The 20,021-nt window shown below is 43.2% G+C and overlaps 1 protein-coding gene across 1 annotated transcript; it reads left to right on the forward strand.

Annotated features, from left to right (window-relative positions):
- The first annotated feature begins 9,545 nt into the window (after positions 1 to 9,545).
- FUT4 (fucosyltransferase 4) lies at positions 9,546 to 12,175 on the forward strand. The gene has a single exon (XM_065944520.1). It carries the CDS (start codon positions 10,123 to 10,125, stop codon positions 11,317 to 11,319), a length of 1,197 nt encoding a protein of 398 aa, XP_065800592.1. The 5' UTR covers positions 9,546 to 10,122; the 3' UTR covers positions 11,320 to 12,175.
- Positions 12,176 to 20,021: the final 7,846 nt, after the last annotated feature.

Below are 20,021 nucleotides of genomic sequence, written 5' to 3' on the forward strand. Positions count from 1 at the left end.
AAATAAATGACACTCACTGAATATATAAAGAGCCATGAGTTTAAATGAATATTTTTTTTTTAAATGAGAGAGAATGAAGGCAAACAGCAACAACAGAAACAAAAGCCAGCTTCACTAAATACCAATCAAGATCTTGCAAAGGCATTAATTCTTATTTACCAAGGTAGTAACTGAAAAGAAAGAATCATCTGTTCTCTTACGTTTTCTGAGCAAATTGGTAATTTAGGTACCTAAGAGCCCTAGTAGATTAAGGGAAATCTTCTTTACAGAATTTCAGTTAATAAATGTGGAAAGAATGATAGATTAATGAAACCATCATTTTTATAATCCACAAAGCATTGACTGACTCTGCTTGTCAGTGGATGAAACCATTAGACACGTGTTGATGGGAGATCCCTCATTGGGAGGGCAGGCTGGGCACCACCAGAATCGTAATTAATCTTAACATGACATAAGTGCAACAATGGGACACTGTTACCAATTTACCAACTTACCAGGGCTAAGTTACCAGGCCTGATTAGACTCATGTAATCCCTTTTGAGTAAGTAGACTCTGTAGTGGCAGTCATGACGGGGTGAAATGATATGATAAATGGGGTTTACTTGCAAACATAAAAGAAATAAAGGGAAAGTGGTTAGGTGGAACATATGTGGGTAATCAATAATCAATAATTGCTGAATCCTGATGAAGGGAACTGAGGGGCTCACCACCCTTTTCTTCCTATGTCTGTATGTGTTTACAGTTTTTCATAATAAGTTGTTTTAGAGTAGACATAAGGAAACATTTGTTTATGGAAATAAGAGACTGAGAAAGTTCCTTCCTTGGTCATCTGTCTAAAATCAAAAGAAAAACAAGAGTCAGGCACCTCTTCAGAACTGTTCAGCTCACACAGGTGTTCATTTCTCTGAGAACTACCATCCCCTCTCCCTTCCCCAGCCCACCCACTGACCACCACACCTCTGGATCCTATGCCAGACCATAGCTAATTTCACTGGGCGTACACCACACCCAAGACAGCACAGTCAGATTCTTGCTGCCAAAGATTTAAAATTGAAAATCAAAGTTGCTTGTCAGACACTGCTGTCAGAACTACGGAGGATTATGTTCTGCCCAGCAAATGGGAGAAACACAGAAAGAGCTGACTGATGGGGGTGGCGGGGCGGAGGGAAAGAAGCAGATGTCGAATTCTGACAGCGTTCTCTGCCCCACAGTCCTCCCCTCAGACTTTGAAATCCCTCTCACAAGAGAGTAACTTTTGTTCAAGTGAGCCCTCTGTCACAGACTAGCTTTGGGTGCAGGACACCAAGGCCTTAGATACCCATGATGTCAGGTGAGAGTCTGGGAGCCAGTGGACTTGCAGAGCATCACTGGATACTGTCCCTCAGTGGAGGGGCCTTTGGCCTCACAGATGGCTTTAATCTTTCATCATTTAAGGAAGTTTCTGCTGAGTGATTCTTTAACTTAATTACACTAGCTTTCTTATTGTCTTTAATAAAACTCTTCAACTCTTAAAAAAATAAAACAGAAGGGTCACTATGAGACCTACTTCTTACATTATAGTAAATTTTGTCCCTCACCCTTTTCTTTTTTGTCAAAAGCTGCCTCTAGTAGGTCACTGTAATTGCAACCAAAAGAATCTTTAGTAGTACAACTGCCTTTAGTTTTATCTGTCTTAATTATAGTGCTTCCTTGGAGCACACCTATGGGCTAAATAGCTTTCTTCCAGTTTATAATTCCACATCTTTTTTTTTTTTTTAATTCCACATCTTTATAACTAAAGGTGAGAAAGTAGAAACTTTGGGTGGAAAGACCCATGTCTACACCCTGCCCCTCACAAACCCTAGCTTCCCTTAAAAAAAAAGTTATTTGACAGTATGAAAAAATGTTGCAGAGATAGGTGTCTAAAAGAACTTTCCACTCTGATGGTAACACTTGATTAATTCAAAGTGACAAAGAACAAAGTGACAAGGTAATCAAGGAAATGTTGCTTCAAGAGGCAAACAGGCAGGATTACTAAAGGCCCAACACGTCACAGCTTTTTTTTTTTTTTTTTTTACAGTTCGGTTACAGCTCAAGAGTTTTATTTGGCAAACAAAGAATCGTGCAACCTCCAGGTGTGAGGGCAGGCGGACTCCAACGGAGAGGCCTCAAAGGGTCTTGGCTCCCTCTTTTTGTTCCTTTTTGTCTCCTCCCCAGTGAGCCTGCCCTATGCAAATTCAGGCTAGCCAGGGAAGGGGCACGGTTTTTCACCTCATATCACAGCTTCTGAAGCCTACTTGTGGATTCTTCAAGTCTGAAATTTCTCTAAAGCTACAATTCACAGTATGGATTGAATGTGATAGCATGTCCCACAGGGGCAGAAATGTTTATTTGTTTGTTTGTTTAGATATACCTCATGTGCCTGGCACACACTTGACATCCAATAAGTGTTACTGCATGAAGTTACAGCTTTTGCAAATTTTTAAACCCAAACAAGTTCTGACCTAATGTAGCCCTGCAAATATGGAGTTGGCCCAAAAGTTTGTTCGGTTTTAAACCAACCCAATATCAATACAGAGTGATTCTCAGTGCTATATGGCTTGGAAAACACTTTAGGAATAGTTCTGCAAGCTGACAATGTCAAAATATATCAAAATAAAGAAAAATCACAACATTCTACCTTTTAAAGGAACACAGACAATCCTGAGGTCATCATATCAAAATCTTCTAACAACAATCCCTAAAGTTCTTTCTCAAACTGTGGACAGGGAAATGGGTCCTTGAGACCTTGGAGGGAACCGAGGGGGCAGCTTTGCAGTGATGAAGAGCGGGCTCTGTGAATGGTGATCAGACAGCATCTCCAGTCTTCAATCACATCGAATTTCTCTTCTCTGACTTTAAGAGGGGCTGCTCTCCTCCTACTGTCTTAGATGCTCCTGGAAATTGTCTTTGAACAGTGACTCACACAAAGAAGTTTCTTTTTTTTTTTTTTTTGCAGAATTGTGTGGTGCTGCGAGGCCAGAAGTAGTTCCGGCAATGCAATCAGACAGCTGGGGCAGTGTTTATTCACCTGTAGAGTCTCTTTCTCCTGAGATCAAATACTTGTTGAATCCGGTTAAACATTGTTATGGTTTCCCAGGTGGTGCAGTTGTAAAGAATCCGCCTGCCTGCTGATGCAGGAGACACAAGAGATGAAGTTTGGTCCCTGGGTCCGGAAGATCCCCAGAAGTAGGAAATGGCAACCCGCTCCTGTATTCTTGCCTAGAAAATTCCACGGACAAAGGAGCCTGGCAGTCTCTAGTCCATGGAGTAGCAAAGAGTTAGACACGACTGAGCATACAGAAACATTGCTAAGGGTAAATTCAGACCCAAAGGCTCTTTTTGGAGTGATTGAAAATAATATAACCAGCATTTTTATTGTGATTTCACTGCAGTGAATCGTGCAAGATTTTTGGACTGTGGTTTATTTGACCACAGTAAGCTGGTCATGGAACTACAAAATGTGGCAATAATTCTTTGACAATAATTTTCCTTTGCCATACATGAGCAACATGCATTTACGCTTCCATTCCCGCATGTTTTCAAAATTATTCATATGTCACTAGTTCTGCTGACTTAATCCAGCAAGTATTTCTTAATATTTCAAGTACCTCAGACTCCTTTTAGAAGAAGAATCACAGGAACAAGCGTGATGGAATCTGATCTGACTACTTTTGTGTTCTCAGTGGTTGCTTGAGGGAAATTTGCTGGTCAGCACCTCCTCTCCATTTTCTGTAGTGAGGTGTGCCCTGGGTCTGTGTGAGAAGTGGGGTCAGGACAGGGGAAACGTGAGGGGATTCAGGATCCCTTCTTCCAACTGTAAAGAGCTGGGCTGCCTCCCTGAGTTCGGGTCTTGTCTTGAGTTAGGGTCTGATTGCCTTGAGTATGGCCACACGTAAGCTCTGATATGGAGCCGGTACCATAGTAAACTCAGATCGGACCTGTTTGCGATCCTGAGACTATACAGGATTTGTGCTAACTCATTTGACTGAGGACCCAGATAGACTTCAGGTGAGGTATGAAGATAGTGCTGGTGAAGATGAAGAGGACTTGGGGAGGCCAGTATGATACTCCACATTTTTACCCTACACTTGTGCTATATTATTTATCTTAGTCGTTATTTTTCAGTCCAAAGTCTTTTCCATACTCTTCATGAATGAACAAAGTGAACTGTTTCATAAGTGCTTCATGAAATGTAAAATTAAAAGTGGGGATTTCCCTGGTGGTCCAGTGATTAAGACTCTGCACTTTCACCTCAGAGGATGTGGGTTCAATCCCTGGTCAGGGAACTCAGATCCCACATACTGACTGATGCAGCCAAAATAAATAAATAAAAGTGGTGTTCACTCATTCACTCATGTATTCGCTTATTTAACAAACAATTATTATACACCTTGCATGTGCCAGGCACTGCACTGTGTGATATTAACATGTTCATTGCAATGTCAACGTAATTTTCTATTTCTTTTTTTGGGCAGTAAGAAGTGGGTTTATTTAGAGAGAAACACATTCCACAGACAGATGTGGGTCACCTCAGAAGGGCAAAATAATTTTCTGTCATGTAAGTCTTGTATTCCATAACTTGTACACGTGACTGCAAATACACTCTAAGAAACAGTAGTTTAACAAGGAGAATGCAGATGTAAGCCCTACAAACATTTTGAATATGATACAAATATTTCTGACTGTAAACCAGAATTTCACAATGTACCTTCTCCTGAACATCCAAAATTCTTGCATTACCTGTTCAAATCAAGTAAGAATACAGAAAGAACTTGAGTGCATAAGAGTTAAAATCCTAAAGTAAGTGTAATACATTCTCATATTGACTATTCATCACAATCTTTTAGGGGCAGTAAAATTTTGCACTGAGATAAAGACCAGCAACCTTAAAAGTTGGTGCTAGTTTTATTTTTCTATCAAGGATTTAATAGGGTGATGAACAATAACTTGTGGATTGTTATGGAACTTACACAATCCTTAACAGTTATTAACTAAATAACTCCATAATCATCAGCCCAATTATGCACAGGAGAAAAATCATATCTGACAAAAGAAATAATCACCTTTCTGCATATGAGTTAGCTTTTCCAGTTATACCTGCTCACTGGCTGCTCCCCATTTCCTAGCAAGTATGTCATCCTGGGAGGAACTTTGCCCTTTTCTGTCTTCAAGGGAAAAAAAAAAATTGAAGTATATTTAGCAGGTCAATGTTCAGTTGCAGAAGTCTCAGATCTAATAAAAAATAGCAACCCATTTGAGGACAGTCTGATTCTCACGGACCCCAGGCTGACTGTGAGCTTGGTGCTGGTGGGCAGACCTGGGGCAGTCACAACACATTCTGAGGCATCTCTGGAAAATGGCATCTGTCTCTGGGAAGAAGCAGTGTGTGTGTGTGCTCAGTCAGTCATGTCTGACTCTTTGTGACTGTAGCCTGCCAGGCTCCTCTGTTCATGGAATTTTCCAGGCAGGAATACCGGGGTGTATTGCTATTTCCTACTCCAGGGGCTCTTCCCCACCCAGGAATGGAACTCATGTTTCCTATATCTCCTGCTTTGGCAGGCAGGTTCTTTACCACTGCACCATTTGGGAAGTCCTGAGGAGCAGTAGGACAGGCTTAGAATGAACTCTTTCCATGGAGAAGGACAAAGCATGAGTTGAATTTTTAGGAACCACAGTTGGCCTGGTTCTTGCACCCAGAGAATCCAGTCCCTATATCAAATTTTGGAACTGAATACATCATCCTTGGTCCCACTGTGCATGGATCCATCAACCATCTTGATGAAGTGAGCCTTGAATTTTGGAGCTCTCCTCTAGTTTGTCGCTAAAGCTACAAACCTTTAGTCAAAATTCCTTATTGATACCTGACATTGTCATCATGCTTACCACTGAAATCCAGTTCTTCTTGTGTAATATTTTGTGGAAACTAGGAGGTCTTTAAATATATACAAAAGAAGCATTTGCTTATTGTTATAAAGTTAAAAAGAATCATGGAATGTTTAAAGTTCTAAAGTGATTTAGAATTTATTTAGAATTGCACAAGGCTGGTAGACACATGAATTCAGTGTCTGCCACTGTCCCTTCTCTCTTCTTCAGGTAAGAAGAGCACTTCACTTTTTCCTTTGGGGAATTACCTTTCCCCCATTGTTAGTCCACCGTCTTTATATGGGATTGATTCTACCCCGGAGACCCAGAAGAGCGTCTGAAGGAAGTCCACATGCCCTGACCACAGTGATTGTTCAAGCATAAGTGCCTGGTCCGGGTTGTGCCAGTGAGACCCAGCCTAATTTGATGGAGTTTCTGATGACTGTCCTCAGGGTCCTGATTAATATATATATAGCATTTACCACTGAAAGCCTAAGGAACTTCTTAAAGTCACAACAAGTCATTCAAATAGCCAGCTTCTCCTGATACTTGCCCACTTTCTAGCTGGGGATCAGTGATATTAACAGAGCATTTTAATGATACAATAAGAGCATTCATTCTCTCAACAAGTATTCATTGAGATGATGAATACAACTAGATGCCTGGTTCTGTACTAGGGATAGAGTTTGACAGAAACAGCCATGATCACTGCCCAGTCATGTTCTGAAAGATGTATATATAGGCGCACACAGGAGGGCCATGTGACATACCCCATATATATACATATGGATGTCCAGGAGGGCTTCCTGGAGAAAGAGACTGGCCTGCTACATATCTCTGAATTGATTCCTTTAATTTTAATCTCTTTCTCACAGCTACTATCTTAGTTCAGGCTCTCATTTCATGTCTTAATTATAGCAAGAGCTTTCTAACTGGACTAGATACTTCTACTCTTATCCTGGTCCTTAATACCCAATTTCCCTGGTGGCTCAGATGGAAAAGAATCTGCCTGCAATGTGGGAGACCTGGGTTCGACCCTTGGGTTGGGAAGACTCCCTGGAGAAGGGCATGGCAACCCACTCCAGTGTTCTTGTCTGGAGAATCCCCATGGACAGAGGAGCCTGGCGGGCTACAGTCCGAATGGTCACACGACTGAGCAACTAAGCACAATACCCAGTTCATTCTTCACTGATGACAGAATGACATACTATACATACATAAAATTACATATGTAAGCATACAGTCTGATGAATTTCCTCAACCAAATACACCCATTGACCAGTGCCCACATCAATAAACACGGCCAGCACACCAGAAGCCCATCTCATGTGTATACCCATCTCCTTTCACAAGTGAGCTTTTAAAAATACTAATCTTGATGGACATGTACGCACAGCTATATTTAAAATGGATAACCAACAAGGTCCTATTGCATAGCACATGGAACTCTGCTCAATGTTATGTGGCAGCCTGGATGAGAAGGGAGTTTCAGGGAGAATGGATACATGTATATGTATGGTTGAGTCCCTTGCTGTCCACCTGAAACTATTACAACATTGTTAACTGGTTATATTGTTGTTGTTTTTCAGTTGCTAAATCATGTCCAACTCTGCGACCCCATGGACTGTAGTCCAACAGGCTTCTCTGTCCATAGGTATTTTTCCAGGCAAGAATACTGGAGTGGGTTGCCATTTCCTTCTCCAGGAGTCAAACACTTGCTCCTTGGAAGACAAGCAATGACAAACCTAGACAGCGTATTTAAAAAAGCTAGACATCACTTTGCCTACAAAGGTTCACCTAGCCAAAGCTATAGTTTTTCCAGTAGTCATGTCTGGACATGAGAGTTGGACCATAAAGAAGACTGAGCTCTGAAGAACTGATGCTTTCAAACTATGATGCTGGAGAGACTCTTGAGAATCCCTTGGACAGCAAGCTCAAACCAGTCAGTCTAAAGGAAATCAACTCTGATTATTCACTGAAAGGACTGATGCTGAAGCTGAAGCTTCAATACTTTGGCCACTTGGTGCAAAGAGCCAACTCCTTGGAAAAGACCCTGATGCTGTGAAAGATTGAGGGCAGGAGGAAAAGGGGGCGACAGACAATGAGATGGTTGGATGGCATCACCAACCCAATGGACATGAGTTTGAGTAAACTCAGGGAGATAGTGAAGGACAGGGAAGCCTGGTGTGCTGCAACTCCATGGGGTTGCAAAGAGTCAGACATGACTGAGCGAGTGAACAACAACAAGGGAAAATTGAATAAATAAGCAAGCAGATTACATTTACCAAATGCCAAACACGATGTTAGGCTGTATCTATGATGTCTCACTTTACTGAAGTGGGGGAGAGAGGATGGGCATAAAGGTGTAGATTTCTAAATCGTATAAAAAGAAAACCCAACATGTCCTTTCCTTCCTTTGAGTGAAAGGAAGTTATTCATTCATTTATAGTTTTTTCTAATTAAAAACAAACTGGAGAATCACCGAGATATCTTATTTCAAAGCCTACTTGCTTAACTATTAATAGCTTGAAAAGTGATTCTATGGAAAGAAAAACATTATAAAAAGTTTCGGTGTACGAGAAAGTATCACTAGGTTGATGGGTATAGCCAGAGCACCTAACACTGTTCATTCAGCTTCCAAACTGTCAGTGTAGGCAGGCAGGAAGTGCCACCTGAAACCATTTTATGGAAGCTTTTACCATCTGTACTTGGTTTTCAACGAAAAAGTTTTTCACAATAAATCCAAACGGCATAACATCAAAAACACCTGTGAGGTTGGCCCCTTCCCAGCAAGTCTATTTCTTCCCTAACATCTTGTAACTTACCTGGTAGTGGGCTGGGTCACCACCCATGCACTGCTGAGCTCTAATACTGCCCGCTCTTCTCAGGTCAGCAGCCCGCCCGTGCCCAATTGAGAAATTTGCTGAAGAAAAGTTTAGTTACATAAATGAAGGTCAAAACCCAGAAATTCAAAACCAAGCCATAGGGAAAAAATTCCTTAAGTCACTGTGGAGGTAGATGCCTCGGTTGCTTCGCTGATCAACCGGAAGGTACCACTGCGATACTTACCCTTTATATCCTGAACTTGGATGCTATGATATTTATCTTAGTCATCATTCCATAGTCCTGTGTTTTGTATGATCTTCCTATTCCTAAGTGCAGATACTAAGCCGTTTCTTAAGTGCCTAGAAGGAAAAAAATGGTGTTCATTCATTCATCTCATTGAATAAGCAGCAATTTCCCCGGGGACAATGGCCTCAAGGGCCACATTTTTACGTTTGGTTTACGAGTTCTCCTAGCCTGATACAAAGAAAGCTTTGAGCCAGCAGGCAGAAGCGTTCATTCAATGGTGGAGTGAAGAAACAGAACAATTCCATTGTTCAGAAGCAATTCTCTCTCCACTGCTGGAGCGATAGGCAAAGCGAAGGTCCTTTTGACAGCAGGCTTTCCTGGAAAACTTGGTTTCACAAAATGCACCACCTCTGTGGGCCGCGCCGAGGAGGCCGCGTGCAGGGCCTGCGGGGTGGGCGGCAGGTCACGAGATCAAGGCTGCTGCTCCGTCCGCTCCGCACTTCGGCCTCGCGGGCTCTCTCCCTCCCGCCGGCGTCACCGGCCCCGGACGGCACGAGAGGAAGGAAGCGGTTCCCCGGTCCCACCCCCCGGCCGCCTTTCTCCGGTGCCCGCCTCCTCTCGCGCCGCCGCCGCGGCTTCGGAGGGTCTCACGCCGCCTGCCCGCGCCAGGGGGTGAACCCGGCCCTCACCCTGGAAGGCAAGCGTCTGGGCCGCCGCGATTGAGGGCCGGGGCGTAGCTGGGAGGGAATATTCCGGGCCGGGGCTTGGGGTGTGCGGAGAGAGGCATCCGGAACCGCGGGTGGGGCACGGCCAGGGAATCCAGAAACCCTGGAGGGCCGCGGGAGTGGACGGAGGTGCAGCAGGAGGCGCCCGAGGCCCGGCAGGGCCGGTCGGGCCGGGGGCGCGGTGGAGGGGAGGGGCCCAGCGGCGCCAGGTTGGGCCGTCGGGTCCGCCCCCCTCGCCCGGGAACCTCGCCGGGAGGGGAGCGGCGGGGAGGAGAGCGGGACCCGCGGGTCCTCAGATCCCGGGACCGCCCTCTCGCGCTCCAGGGCGGGGGGCGAGCGCCTAAGAAAGCTGGAGCCGCTTCGGCAGCATGAGAGCGGGCGCCGGCGCTCCACGCTCGCGGCCGCGCGGCGGGCGGCGGCGGCGGCTCTGCCGGCGCTGTCCATGCGCGCGCGCTGGGGCGGGCGAGGCGCCCGGCGCGGAGGCCCGGGGCTGCCCGGCACCCACTTGGCGCTGCTGGCCGCCAGCCTGCTGTCCACCGTCGTGGCCATCTACGTTTGCTTGAAGCAGCTGCCGCCTCTACCCTGGGCCTCCCCTGGCCCGCCGCGGCCGGTGAACGTGCTGCTGTGGTGGGAGCCCTTCAGGGGCCGACACAACTCTGGCAGGCCGCCCCCCGACTGCCAGCGGCGCTTCAACATCAGCGGCTGCGTCTTGCACACGGATCGCGCGGCCTACGGGGAGGCCCAGGCGGTGCTCTTCCACCACCGAGACCTGGTGAAGGGACCCCCGGACTGGCCCCCGCCCTGGGGCGTCCAGATGCCCCCGGCGGAGGAGCAGAAAGTGCTGGCGATGGACGACGAGAGGCAAGCGGCTGAGGCCGAAGCCCTGGCCGCCTTGGGCCCCCGGCCCCCGGGCCAGCGCTGGGTGTGGATGAACTTCGAGTCGCCCTCCCACTCCCCGGGGTTGCAGGGCCTGGCAGGTAACATCTTCAACTGGACGCTCTCCTACAGGGCCGACTCGGACATCTTCGTGCCTTACGGCTACCTCTACCCTAGGACCCATCCCAGCGAGCAGCCGCCGGGTCTGGTCCCCCCGCTGGCCCGGAAGCAGGGGCTGGTGGCCTGGGTGGTGAGCAACTGGGACGAGCGCCAGGCGCGCGTGCGCTACTACCGCCAGCTGAGTCAGTTCGTGCCCGTGGACGTGTTCGGCAAGGCCGGGCCCGGGCAGCCGCTGCCCGACGCGGAGCTCGTGCATACGGTGGCCCGCTACAAGTTCTACCTGGCCTTCGAGAACTCGCAGCACCTGGATTATATCACCGAGAAGCTCTGGCGCAACGCCTTCCTGGCCGGGGCCGTGCCGATCGTGCTGGGCCCCAACCGCACCAATTACGAGCGCTTCGTGCCCTCCTATGCCTTCATCCACGTGGACGACTTCCCTTCTGCGTCCTCCCTGGCCGCCCACCTGCAGTTCTTGGACCGCAACCCGACCGCCTATCGCAGCTACTTCAGGTGGCGCCGGAGCCATGCCGTGCACGTCACCTCCTTCTGGGATGAGCCCTGGTGCCTGGCTTGCCAGGCTGTGCAGAAGGCTGGGGACCAACGCAAGAGCGTCCCCAACTTGGCTGGCTGGTTTCAACAGTGAAGTCACTGTCCCGCGGGTGTGACCCTGGAGGCCAAGTCTGGATGCTCTGCGGTGCCTCTCCTTGACCGCCGAGTCGTGGGACTGCATTTCCCAAATACCTGTTTTTAATCTATGGGAACAAGTTGATTTGCCAGTTAATATCATTCAACACAAAGACTGGGTGGGAAGGATCCTGGGTGCTCGTGGGTTTTGCATAACTTGTGGTTGTCTGAGGGCATCCGAGTTCAGGGGTGAAGAAGGGGACCATTCCTCCTCCTTGTAAGTTGAGAAAACAGTTTACCTACAAGAAACCATGGTCCGTGGCTCTGAATTTCCTCATCTGCCACAGGCTATATTTGTGACCTGTGCTGAGTCCAAATTTCACAGACTCCTCCACTCACATGTCCCTGGGCCAAATGCTGCAAAACCCTGGTTTTAGAAAGAGCCTTGTTGCAGGATAGCAAAGGGACTGTGGCTACCAGTGGGTCTTACTCTTTGTACCTGGATTCCTCAAAGCCTCATCGCCTAAGAAAGGTGAGGAGGGTGGTCCAGGCCTCCACTGATTTCAGTAACAGCTACTGTTTGTCCCCCTGCTTTATGAATGGAAACAAAATGCTGGATTGTCCTTGGAGAAGAGTGAGAGTGAAAATTTGGTGTACCTCGCTTTATACAAATGTATTCCTGAAAGGCCGCTTTTTAATCAAATCCACTCTTATAAGAGAGCGCAGTGTTTAATGGAACCCTGTGGAGAATCCCTTTACAATGTGAATAATCATCTCCTGATTTCTTCTGTATCTGTTTTTCTATAACCTAGATTTTTTGAAAACCATAATTACAGATGTGAAAATAAAGCAGAAGCGACCTTTTTCTCCCTTCACCCCAGAAATCCAGCCTATGTTTACCTAGAAAAGGAAGCCATAATGTCATTTTCCACAGAATTATTTATTTTTGTGTCTTTACTGGAGCTGAAATTTAAACCCGGAAAGTCAGTCTTCCAGGGGTGCCGGCATTACCTCTCTGCAGAACAGCAAGTGAGGTTGCACTGTATTATGGAATCATGCAAAAGGAAAAAAAGCCTCCTGGCTGTTAATGGCAGATTTTGACTCTTGTCAGTTTGAAGTTAAATGTTTGGTTGCTAGGGAATAGAACTAAATCAGTGCCTGCAGTAAAACTTTATCATTTGTTAACAAAAATCTGCAATTCTCCCTGGGGCCACCAGGTTCCCCTTCTGGCCTGCCCAGTAGTATGTTCATGTAGGTGCTTAGTTGCTTAGTCATGTCTGACTCTTTGTGACCCTGTGGACTGTAGCCTGCCAGGCTCTTCTGTCCATGGGATTCTCTAGGCAAGAATACTGGAGTGGGTTGCTATTCCCTTCTCCAGGGGATCTTTCTGACCCAGGAATCAAACCCAGGTCTCCTGCATTGCAGGCAGATTTTTTACCATCTAGATACAAACATTTCTACGGCCCTTGAGCCTGTGCTGTGGGATCAACCTTGTAAATATATCCGTTGACTAAAAACTGTCGAATGAACAGCATATTAGGTGTCACCATGTACCTACACTGTGTGAAACCCTGAGCGTGGGAAAGACAAAAATATGTAAGGCAGGATCCCTGTCTTTAAGGCTCTTGAAATCTACCTTTGTCAAAAAGCAATTGGCAGACCTTATTTGTTAAAGTAACATTCTTTTTTTTAAATTAACATATTGTTGATTTACAATGTCATGTTAGTTTCAGGTGTGCGCCAAAGTGATTGAGTTTTATATATAATATATATATTATCTATGCATGCTAAGTAGCTTCAGACGTGTCCAACTCTTTGTGACCCTATGGACTGTAGTCCAAAGGCTTCTTTTTCCATGGGTTTCTCCAGATAAGAATCCTGGAGTGGGTAAACATTCCCTTCTCCAGGGGATCTTTCTGACCCACAAGTTGAACCCGAGTCTCTTATGTCTCCTGCATTTGCAGGCCAGTTCTTTACCACTAGCGCCACCTGGGAAGCCCGACATTCTCTATAACATATATTATAGATAATATATATTGTTTTTCAGATTCCTTTCTATTATAGCTTATTACAAGATATTGAATATAGTTCTCTGTGATATACAGTAGGTCCTTGTTGTTTATCTTTTACATATAGTAGTGTGTATCTGTTAATCCCAAACTCCTAATTTGAAGAGGAGGAATAAATCAGGAGTAAAGTGACATTCTTAATAGTACCATAAATCAATTATTAGAAAGCCAGTTGATTTAAAGCCTAAAATAATGGGGTCTTTTTTTCCTCCTTGATTTATTATAATAAGCACCCTCAGTGACTAATTATTGCTGGTGAGGTCCAACATTAATTAGGTTTATACAGAATTCTGCTGTAAACAGTAATTTTGCATTTGATTAGTACAATGAGCTGATTCATAAAGTAACTTTTATTTGTAAACATATGTTGCAGACTTAAAAAACTCACTAAAATCTAGGTGCTTCAGTTCTTCCTTTTCCTTAAAAAGAGAAATTGAAATCCCTGGATAAAATTTCCTCATTAAAATAGTATGGGCAAAATTACAATATCAAGTAGAGTCATTCAATAAAGAAGGAAAAATTCTACTCTTTAAATAACTATTTATGACTTATTGGCTAATGATCTTGGGGTTATTGGAAATCTACATGGGACAGTTGGGGGACAGTTTGGATTGTGAAGGTAATCTGGCTTAGATTTGAATTCCAGCCATGTGACCTCAGGCAAATTAGTAATAACCCTGGGCCTCAGTTTTCTCATCTTAAATGGAGCAGGAAATGGCTTCACAGCAGTTTATGAGCTGTTCAGAGAACAGAGTAAAAAGGTGCCTGACACATAGTGGTGACTCAATTGGTGACAGAAAAATAGAGTTTTTTCCCCTTCTTGGAGTGATTTCAGGGTGCCTCCATATCCACTTATATGGATTATAAAATTAAATCTCAAGATATGTTACAGAATATATCTGAAATAAAAAGCAAGTGACCTCATATCATGTATTTCAAATGAATCCCTAAAGCTAGCCACACTAGCTATTCAAGATGCATCATTGCTATTTAGATTGAGCTTGAATTTGCAGGGTAGGAAGAAGCACCTATGCTTTCTTTGAAAAAAAAATTTTTTTTTAATTTGTTAAGTTATATTAAGTTTTTGTTGTTAAGTATTATTTTACTAATATTCTCTTTAGTATTAAGTCTGTTTAAAACTAACCATGTATTTTTTTATTGCTAAGCATGAGGAAGGATAATTGCAGTGTTATTCATGGGCAAATTCTAGGTAAGGAAAAAAACAGTGTATTTTAAGGCTAATCTCATCAAAGAGCAAGAGAAATGGGCAATTGCTCATTTTATGTAATTTCATTTTTCAAATCATTTTAAGTTGAGTAGTTTAAAATTTCATATACGTTAGCACAAAAATACATAGAAATACATCACATATTCCAAAGTGGCTTTCTTAAACTTTTCTTTCCAATTTATTACAAATTTAATTTACTATCTTTAGTGCTTGATGACTTTAATTACTAGTGCACCTGGAATGATATTGACAGCAGGAAGACAGTCTGACTCACCTTCAGTATTTACAGGTCTTTTCCAGTTTCCAAACCCTTCCTTAACAGTAATTTAGAGGAGACAGGGTAGCTTCATGGAAAGAGCTCACAATCTGGAGTCCAAACCTGGGTGTGCGGTTCTGCCACTGTCTGCCTCTGTGACCCTGATTAGGCAAGTTACTTAAATTAACTTCCTTCTTTATAGTGCATGAATGCCCCTTGCAAAACAAGAATTAAATGTGATGACGTTTGCCAAGGTGCTTTGTACATTGTAAAATGCTGTACAATTTCAGTGTACTGTAAATTTTCAAAGCTCTAGAGCAGGTGTCAGCACAGTTTTTTTCTGAAAAGAAGCAGAGAGTAAATATTGGAGATTTTACTGACCATACAACCTCTGTTGCCGGTACTAATCTCTGCTGTTGGTGGTGCAAATGCAGCCAATGCCTATCTGTAAACAAAGGTGGTGACATAGTTTATTAACTCTGCTCTAGACTTTCAGAGCTAGAGGAATTTGAGAAGCTTCCTGATGGAGTTTTCTTAGAAGGGATTTAAGAATTGGAATATGAGAATCTTGGAAGTAGTTATTCCTAGATTACTAGGCCAGCTTTGCAACATTTCTCAATTGTCTTATCAGGGGCAAATTATTTAAGCTTTCTGTGTTTTGATCGTCTCATCTCTAATTGAAGGTAATTATATATAATTTATGAAGGTGTTGGGAGAATTAGAAAAGACACTTAAAGTACTCAGGACAGTGTTGGCAACACAGGAAGCACCTGAAAGATGTTAGCTGTGATGATCACCTGTCATTTTACAGAGAAGGGAGTGGAAGTCCAGATGTAGTTAAGGACTTGTCTAAGATTACAGTAATAGTTGGGGCTTCCCTCGTGGCTCATGTGGTAAAGAATTTGCCTGCAATGCAGGAGACCCGAGTTCGATCCCTGGGTGGAGAAGATCCCCTAGAGAAGGCAACCCACTCCAGTGAATTCTCCATTGCCTAGAGAATTCCATGGACAGAGGAGCCTGGCAGGCTAAAGTCCATGGTGTCACAGAGAGTTGGACACTGGAGCTACTAACACTTCCAGTTTTACTTCACAGTAATAGTGGCAGAACCAGACATGCTTGTGCAAGGCACAACCCCTTTGAGCCTTTGTCACTTGAACTGAAAAATGAGGGGGTTGGACAACATCATCTTTTGCGACCTTCTAGTTCCATTGTCCTTACTCGGCTAACTGGCACCCTAGGGCTTAAAGAACTAATTTACTTCCCTAAGTGCCTTCCCGTCTGGAAATGACTTACTATGCAGCATCAGTAAATTGGGGAAAAAAAAAATGCAGACACCAGAGAGGGAGACTCTGATGTGGCATTAATATAAAATAAATATATTTATATAGAATGTGTAATTATAAATTTACATTATATATGTGAACATATTGTTGTTGTTCAGTCGCTAAGTCATGTCTGACTCTTTGCAACCCCTTGGACTGCAGCTCATCAAGCTCCCCTGTCTCCCACTATCTCCTGGAGTTTGTCAAATTCAATGTCTGTAGAGTCAGTGATACTATCAACCATCTCATCCTCCACTGCCCCCTTCTCCTTTTGCCTTCAGTCTTTCTCAGCATCAGGGTCTTTTCCAGTGAGTCAATCTTCGCATCAGGTGGCCAAAGTATTGGAGCTTCAGTTTCAGCACCAGTCATCCCAATGAAAATATTCAAGGTTGATTTCCTTTAGGATTGACTGGTTTGATCTCCTTGCAGTCCAAGGGACTCTCAAGAATCTTCTCCAGGAGTGCAATTCAAAAGCATCAATTCTTCAGCGCTCAGCCTTCTTTATGGTCCAACTCTCACATCTGTATATGACTGCTGGAGAAACCATAGCTTTGACTATATGGACCTTTGTCAGCAAAGTGATGTCTCTGCTTTTTAATATGCTGTCTAGGTTTTTCATGTCTTTCCTTCCAAGGAGCAAGTATCTTAATTTCATGGCTGCAGTCACTGTGCACAGTGATTTTGGAGCCCAAGAAAATAAAATCTGTTACTGCGTCCACTTTTCCCCCTTCCCCTTGCCATGAAGTGGTGGGACTGTATGCCGTGACCTTAAGTTTTTTGATGTTGTGTGTGTATACATGTATGATACATCGCATGCCTTAAGTATCAGAGAAGGGAGCCAAGTCCTTGGCAATTGGTATGGTAAATAATTACATTGAATACATTTCAGTCAATTTTGAATGTTTCTCAGGGACTTTTAAGGTGCACATTCTAATAACAAATTGAGTATTTATGTACCCATGTTCAGATTATTTTGACAAAATGATTAAAGTAATGAGATCAAAAATAACTCTTTTTTTATAATGTATATTCCCCAGGTACTAGTGAATTCAACAATGATACATTGGGTGTTTCTTGGTCAAGGGGTTTCTGTCAGCTCACTGATTCTAGAAAGGGAACTGAAATGTGATGACGTTGCCTTTTCTGAACCACACAAGGTCTCGTTCAGCTTGCCTTCTGCTCTTTCTTGTCTGGCTTCTTCACTTTAACCCAGTGGCTCCTCTCCAAGGGTGTAAGTAGCATACTCTTTTCTCTTATTCCAGTTTATTTTGCTAAGTGCTCAGATGTCCTCTGTACTGTCTCTAGCTTCTGTGCACTAAATTAAATAATACCATTTTTAAAAGAGGTGGAATAATGGGAGTTCCCTGGCCATCCAGTGGTTAGGATTTTGTACATTCATTGCCAAGGGCTGGGTTTGATTCCTGGTCAGGGAATTAAGATCCCACAAGCTATGCATCATGGCCAAAAAATTAAAAATAAAAGAGGTGAACTAAAGTCTGGGGATGTGATGGTGGGCAGAGGTATCTCTCTTAACTGCTGATGCTCAAATTATTAAAAGGGGAAAAGAGGAACTCGGAAGATCACTATTTCCTCTAGTTTCCCTTCTCCAATAGGCACACACTGATGTGCTCATTTAAGTACTGAAAAATGATGATGGTCAGTAGGGGGTAGGAGCAGGTGTGACAGGAAAAGAGGACTCCATAATGAAAGAGTTAAAAGAAATGCATTATAAAGCAGAATAGGTGGTGACTATATGTGAGGAGGGAAGAGAAAAAGAAAGACATTGGGGTAAATAAGTACAAAGAGCTTGAAGAGAAAGAAGATAGAAAAAGAGGAGAGGGAAGATATAGTGAGATGACAAAGAAAGTAGGATAAAGGAGGAACACCTGTCTGGAGAATGAAGGGACAGTAAAATCTACCATTCAATACCACTATCCTCCAAAGAAACCTTTGTTCCCCTGTGAAATGCAGCGTCCTTTGGCAAATGAGAAGCAAAATCATGAAGTTTAAAATTACTGACAAAGAGTCAGGAACTTAACAAGGAATAAACTAACATTTCAGCAGAAATATGGAAGTGCCCTTAATTGATTACAACAGCTTCTTGAACTCTTGTGAATGCTTCTTTCTTATCTTGGAAAAAATCACATTTGTGACCGATTATTTTATTTTTTATTTCCAGTCAGCATGCTTCAACTGTACTCAGTATCTACTTTTAGAGAAATTTATTGTGTTTTAAAATAACCATAATCACCAACTGACTCCACTGAGGAAGAGTCAGAGGAAAACATAGAAGGGATAAAGAATGTTTAGTACCTTATTAGTGTCATGGGGAACCTATTGTAAAACTATTTCAAGTAACTTGTAAAGAATTATATTTCTGAGATCTTCAATTTAGAGTTTTTGAAAATTACTGAATCTTCCCTAAATATGCTAAAAACTAATACTCTGTTAGATCATGAGAATTACAAGTCTTAATCTGAATTATTTTATAGGGAAGTGGATTTCAACAGCATTTTACAAACATTTCTTGGGTGTCTGTTCTGTGCAGATACTGTGCTAGGACTTGGGGATGTAAATGAAACTAAGGCAAGCACTCTGCACTCAAAAAGTATATGTTCTGCACTCACCGACATAAATCACAGCAACATCTTTTTTGATACATCTCCAGGAATAATGGAAATAAAAACAAAAAAAAAAATAGGACCTACTTAAACTCAAAAACTTCTGCACAGCAAAGAAAACAGTAAGCAAAATGAAAAGTCAACCCACAGGTTGGGAGAAAATATTTGCAAATGAAGTGATTGATAAGGGGTTAGTCTCCAAAATTCACAAGCAGCCCGTGATGCTTAACAGCATCAAAACAACCCACTCCAAAATGGGCAGAAGACCTGAATAGACAGTTCTCCAAAGAGGACATACACATGGCAAATAGGCACATGAAAAGATGTTCAGTATCACTAATTATCAGATTAATGCAAATCAAAACTACAATGAGGTATCACTTCACACCAGTTAGCGTTACTGTCATCAAAAAATCCACAAACAGTAAGTGCTATAGAGAGCGTGGAGAGAAGGGAACCCCTTACACTGTTGGTGGGAATGTAAGTTGGTACAGCCACTAGGGAGAATAGTATAGAGGTTCCTTAAAAAACAAATAGAACTACCTTATGACCCATCAGTCCCACTCCTGGGCATATATCCAAAGAAAATCATGGTCTGAAAAGAAACATGCACCCAATGTTCATTGCAGCACTGCTTATAATAGCCAAGACATGGAACTAACCTAAACGTCAATCTCTATAGGGATTTTGCTCTCCTAGCAGCTAGGCACACCCACTCATACCCTTTGGTTTTCTCCTTCTCATAATATTAGATAAACACTTTAGAAATTTCTGCTCTACTTCCTGAAACTTATTCTGAAATACAATGAGGCACTACCATCACACTGATCAAACAAAAACATGTTTAGATAAAAATGAGTCACATCTAAGGATTTCTCAAGCCACCTTCTTTGGTAGATATATATATACATTTGTTACTTTTAAACAAGGATTTTTTGCTAGAAATTGTAGCTCACTAATATGTGTTATTTATTAAGCTCCTAGTATATGCAGGGTGCTTTACATATTTCCTTTTCTGTTTTTTAACTCTTTACATTTTAGACATTGTGGTAGTCGGTCTTTAAGATAACCCCCATTGACTCCTGCTCCCTGTGGTCCACACCTTTGTGTAATTATCTCCTTTTGAGTTTGGTCTGGATTAGAAGAATATGGCAGAAGTGAAAAGCTGACACTTCCGAGATTAGATCATGAAAGGCCTGGTTCTCCATTCTGGGGGCCTTTCTTG

The sequence above is a fragment of the Muntiacus reevesi genome, chromosome 9 (assembly GCF_963930625.1).
Source record: "Muntiacus reevesi chromosome 9, mMunRee1.1, whole genome shotgun sequence".
Classification (NCBI taxonomy): Eukaryota; Metazoa; Chordata; class Mammalia; order Artiodactyla; family Cervidae; genus Muntiacus; species Muntiacus reevesi.

Excerpts from the sequence above, each read along its gene's own strand:
- FUT4 (XM_065944520.1), top strand. The coding sequence starts at position 10,123 with ATGCGCGCGCGCTGGGGCGGGCGAGGCGCCCGGCGCGGAGGCCCGGGG.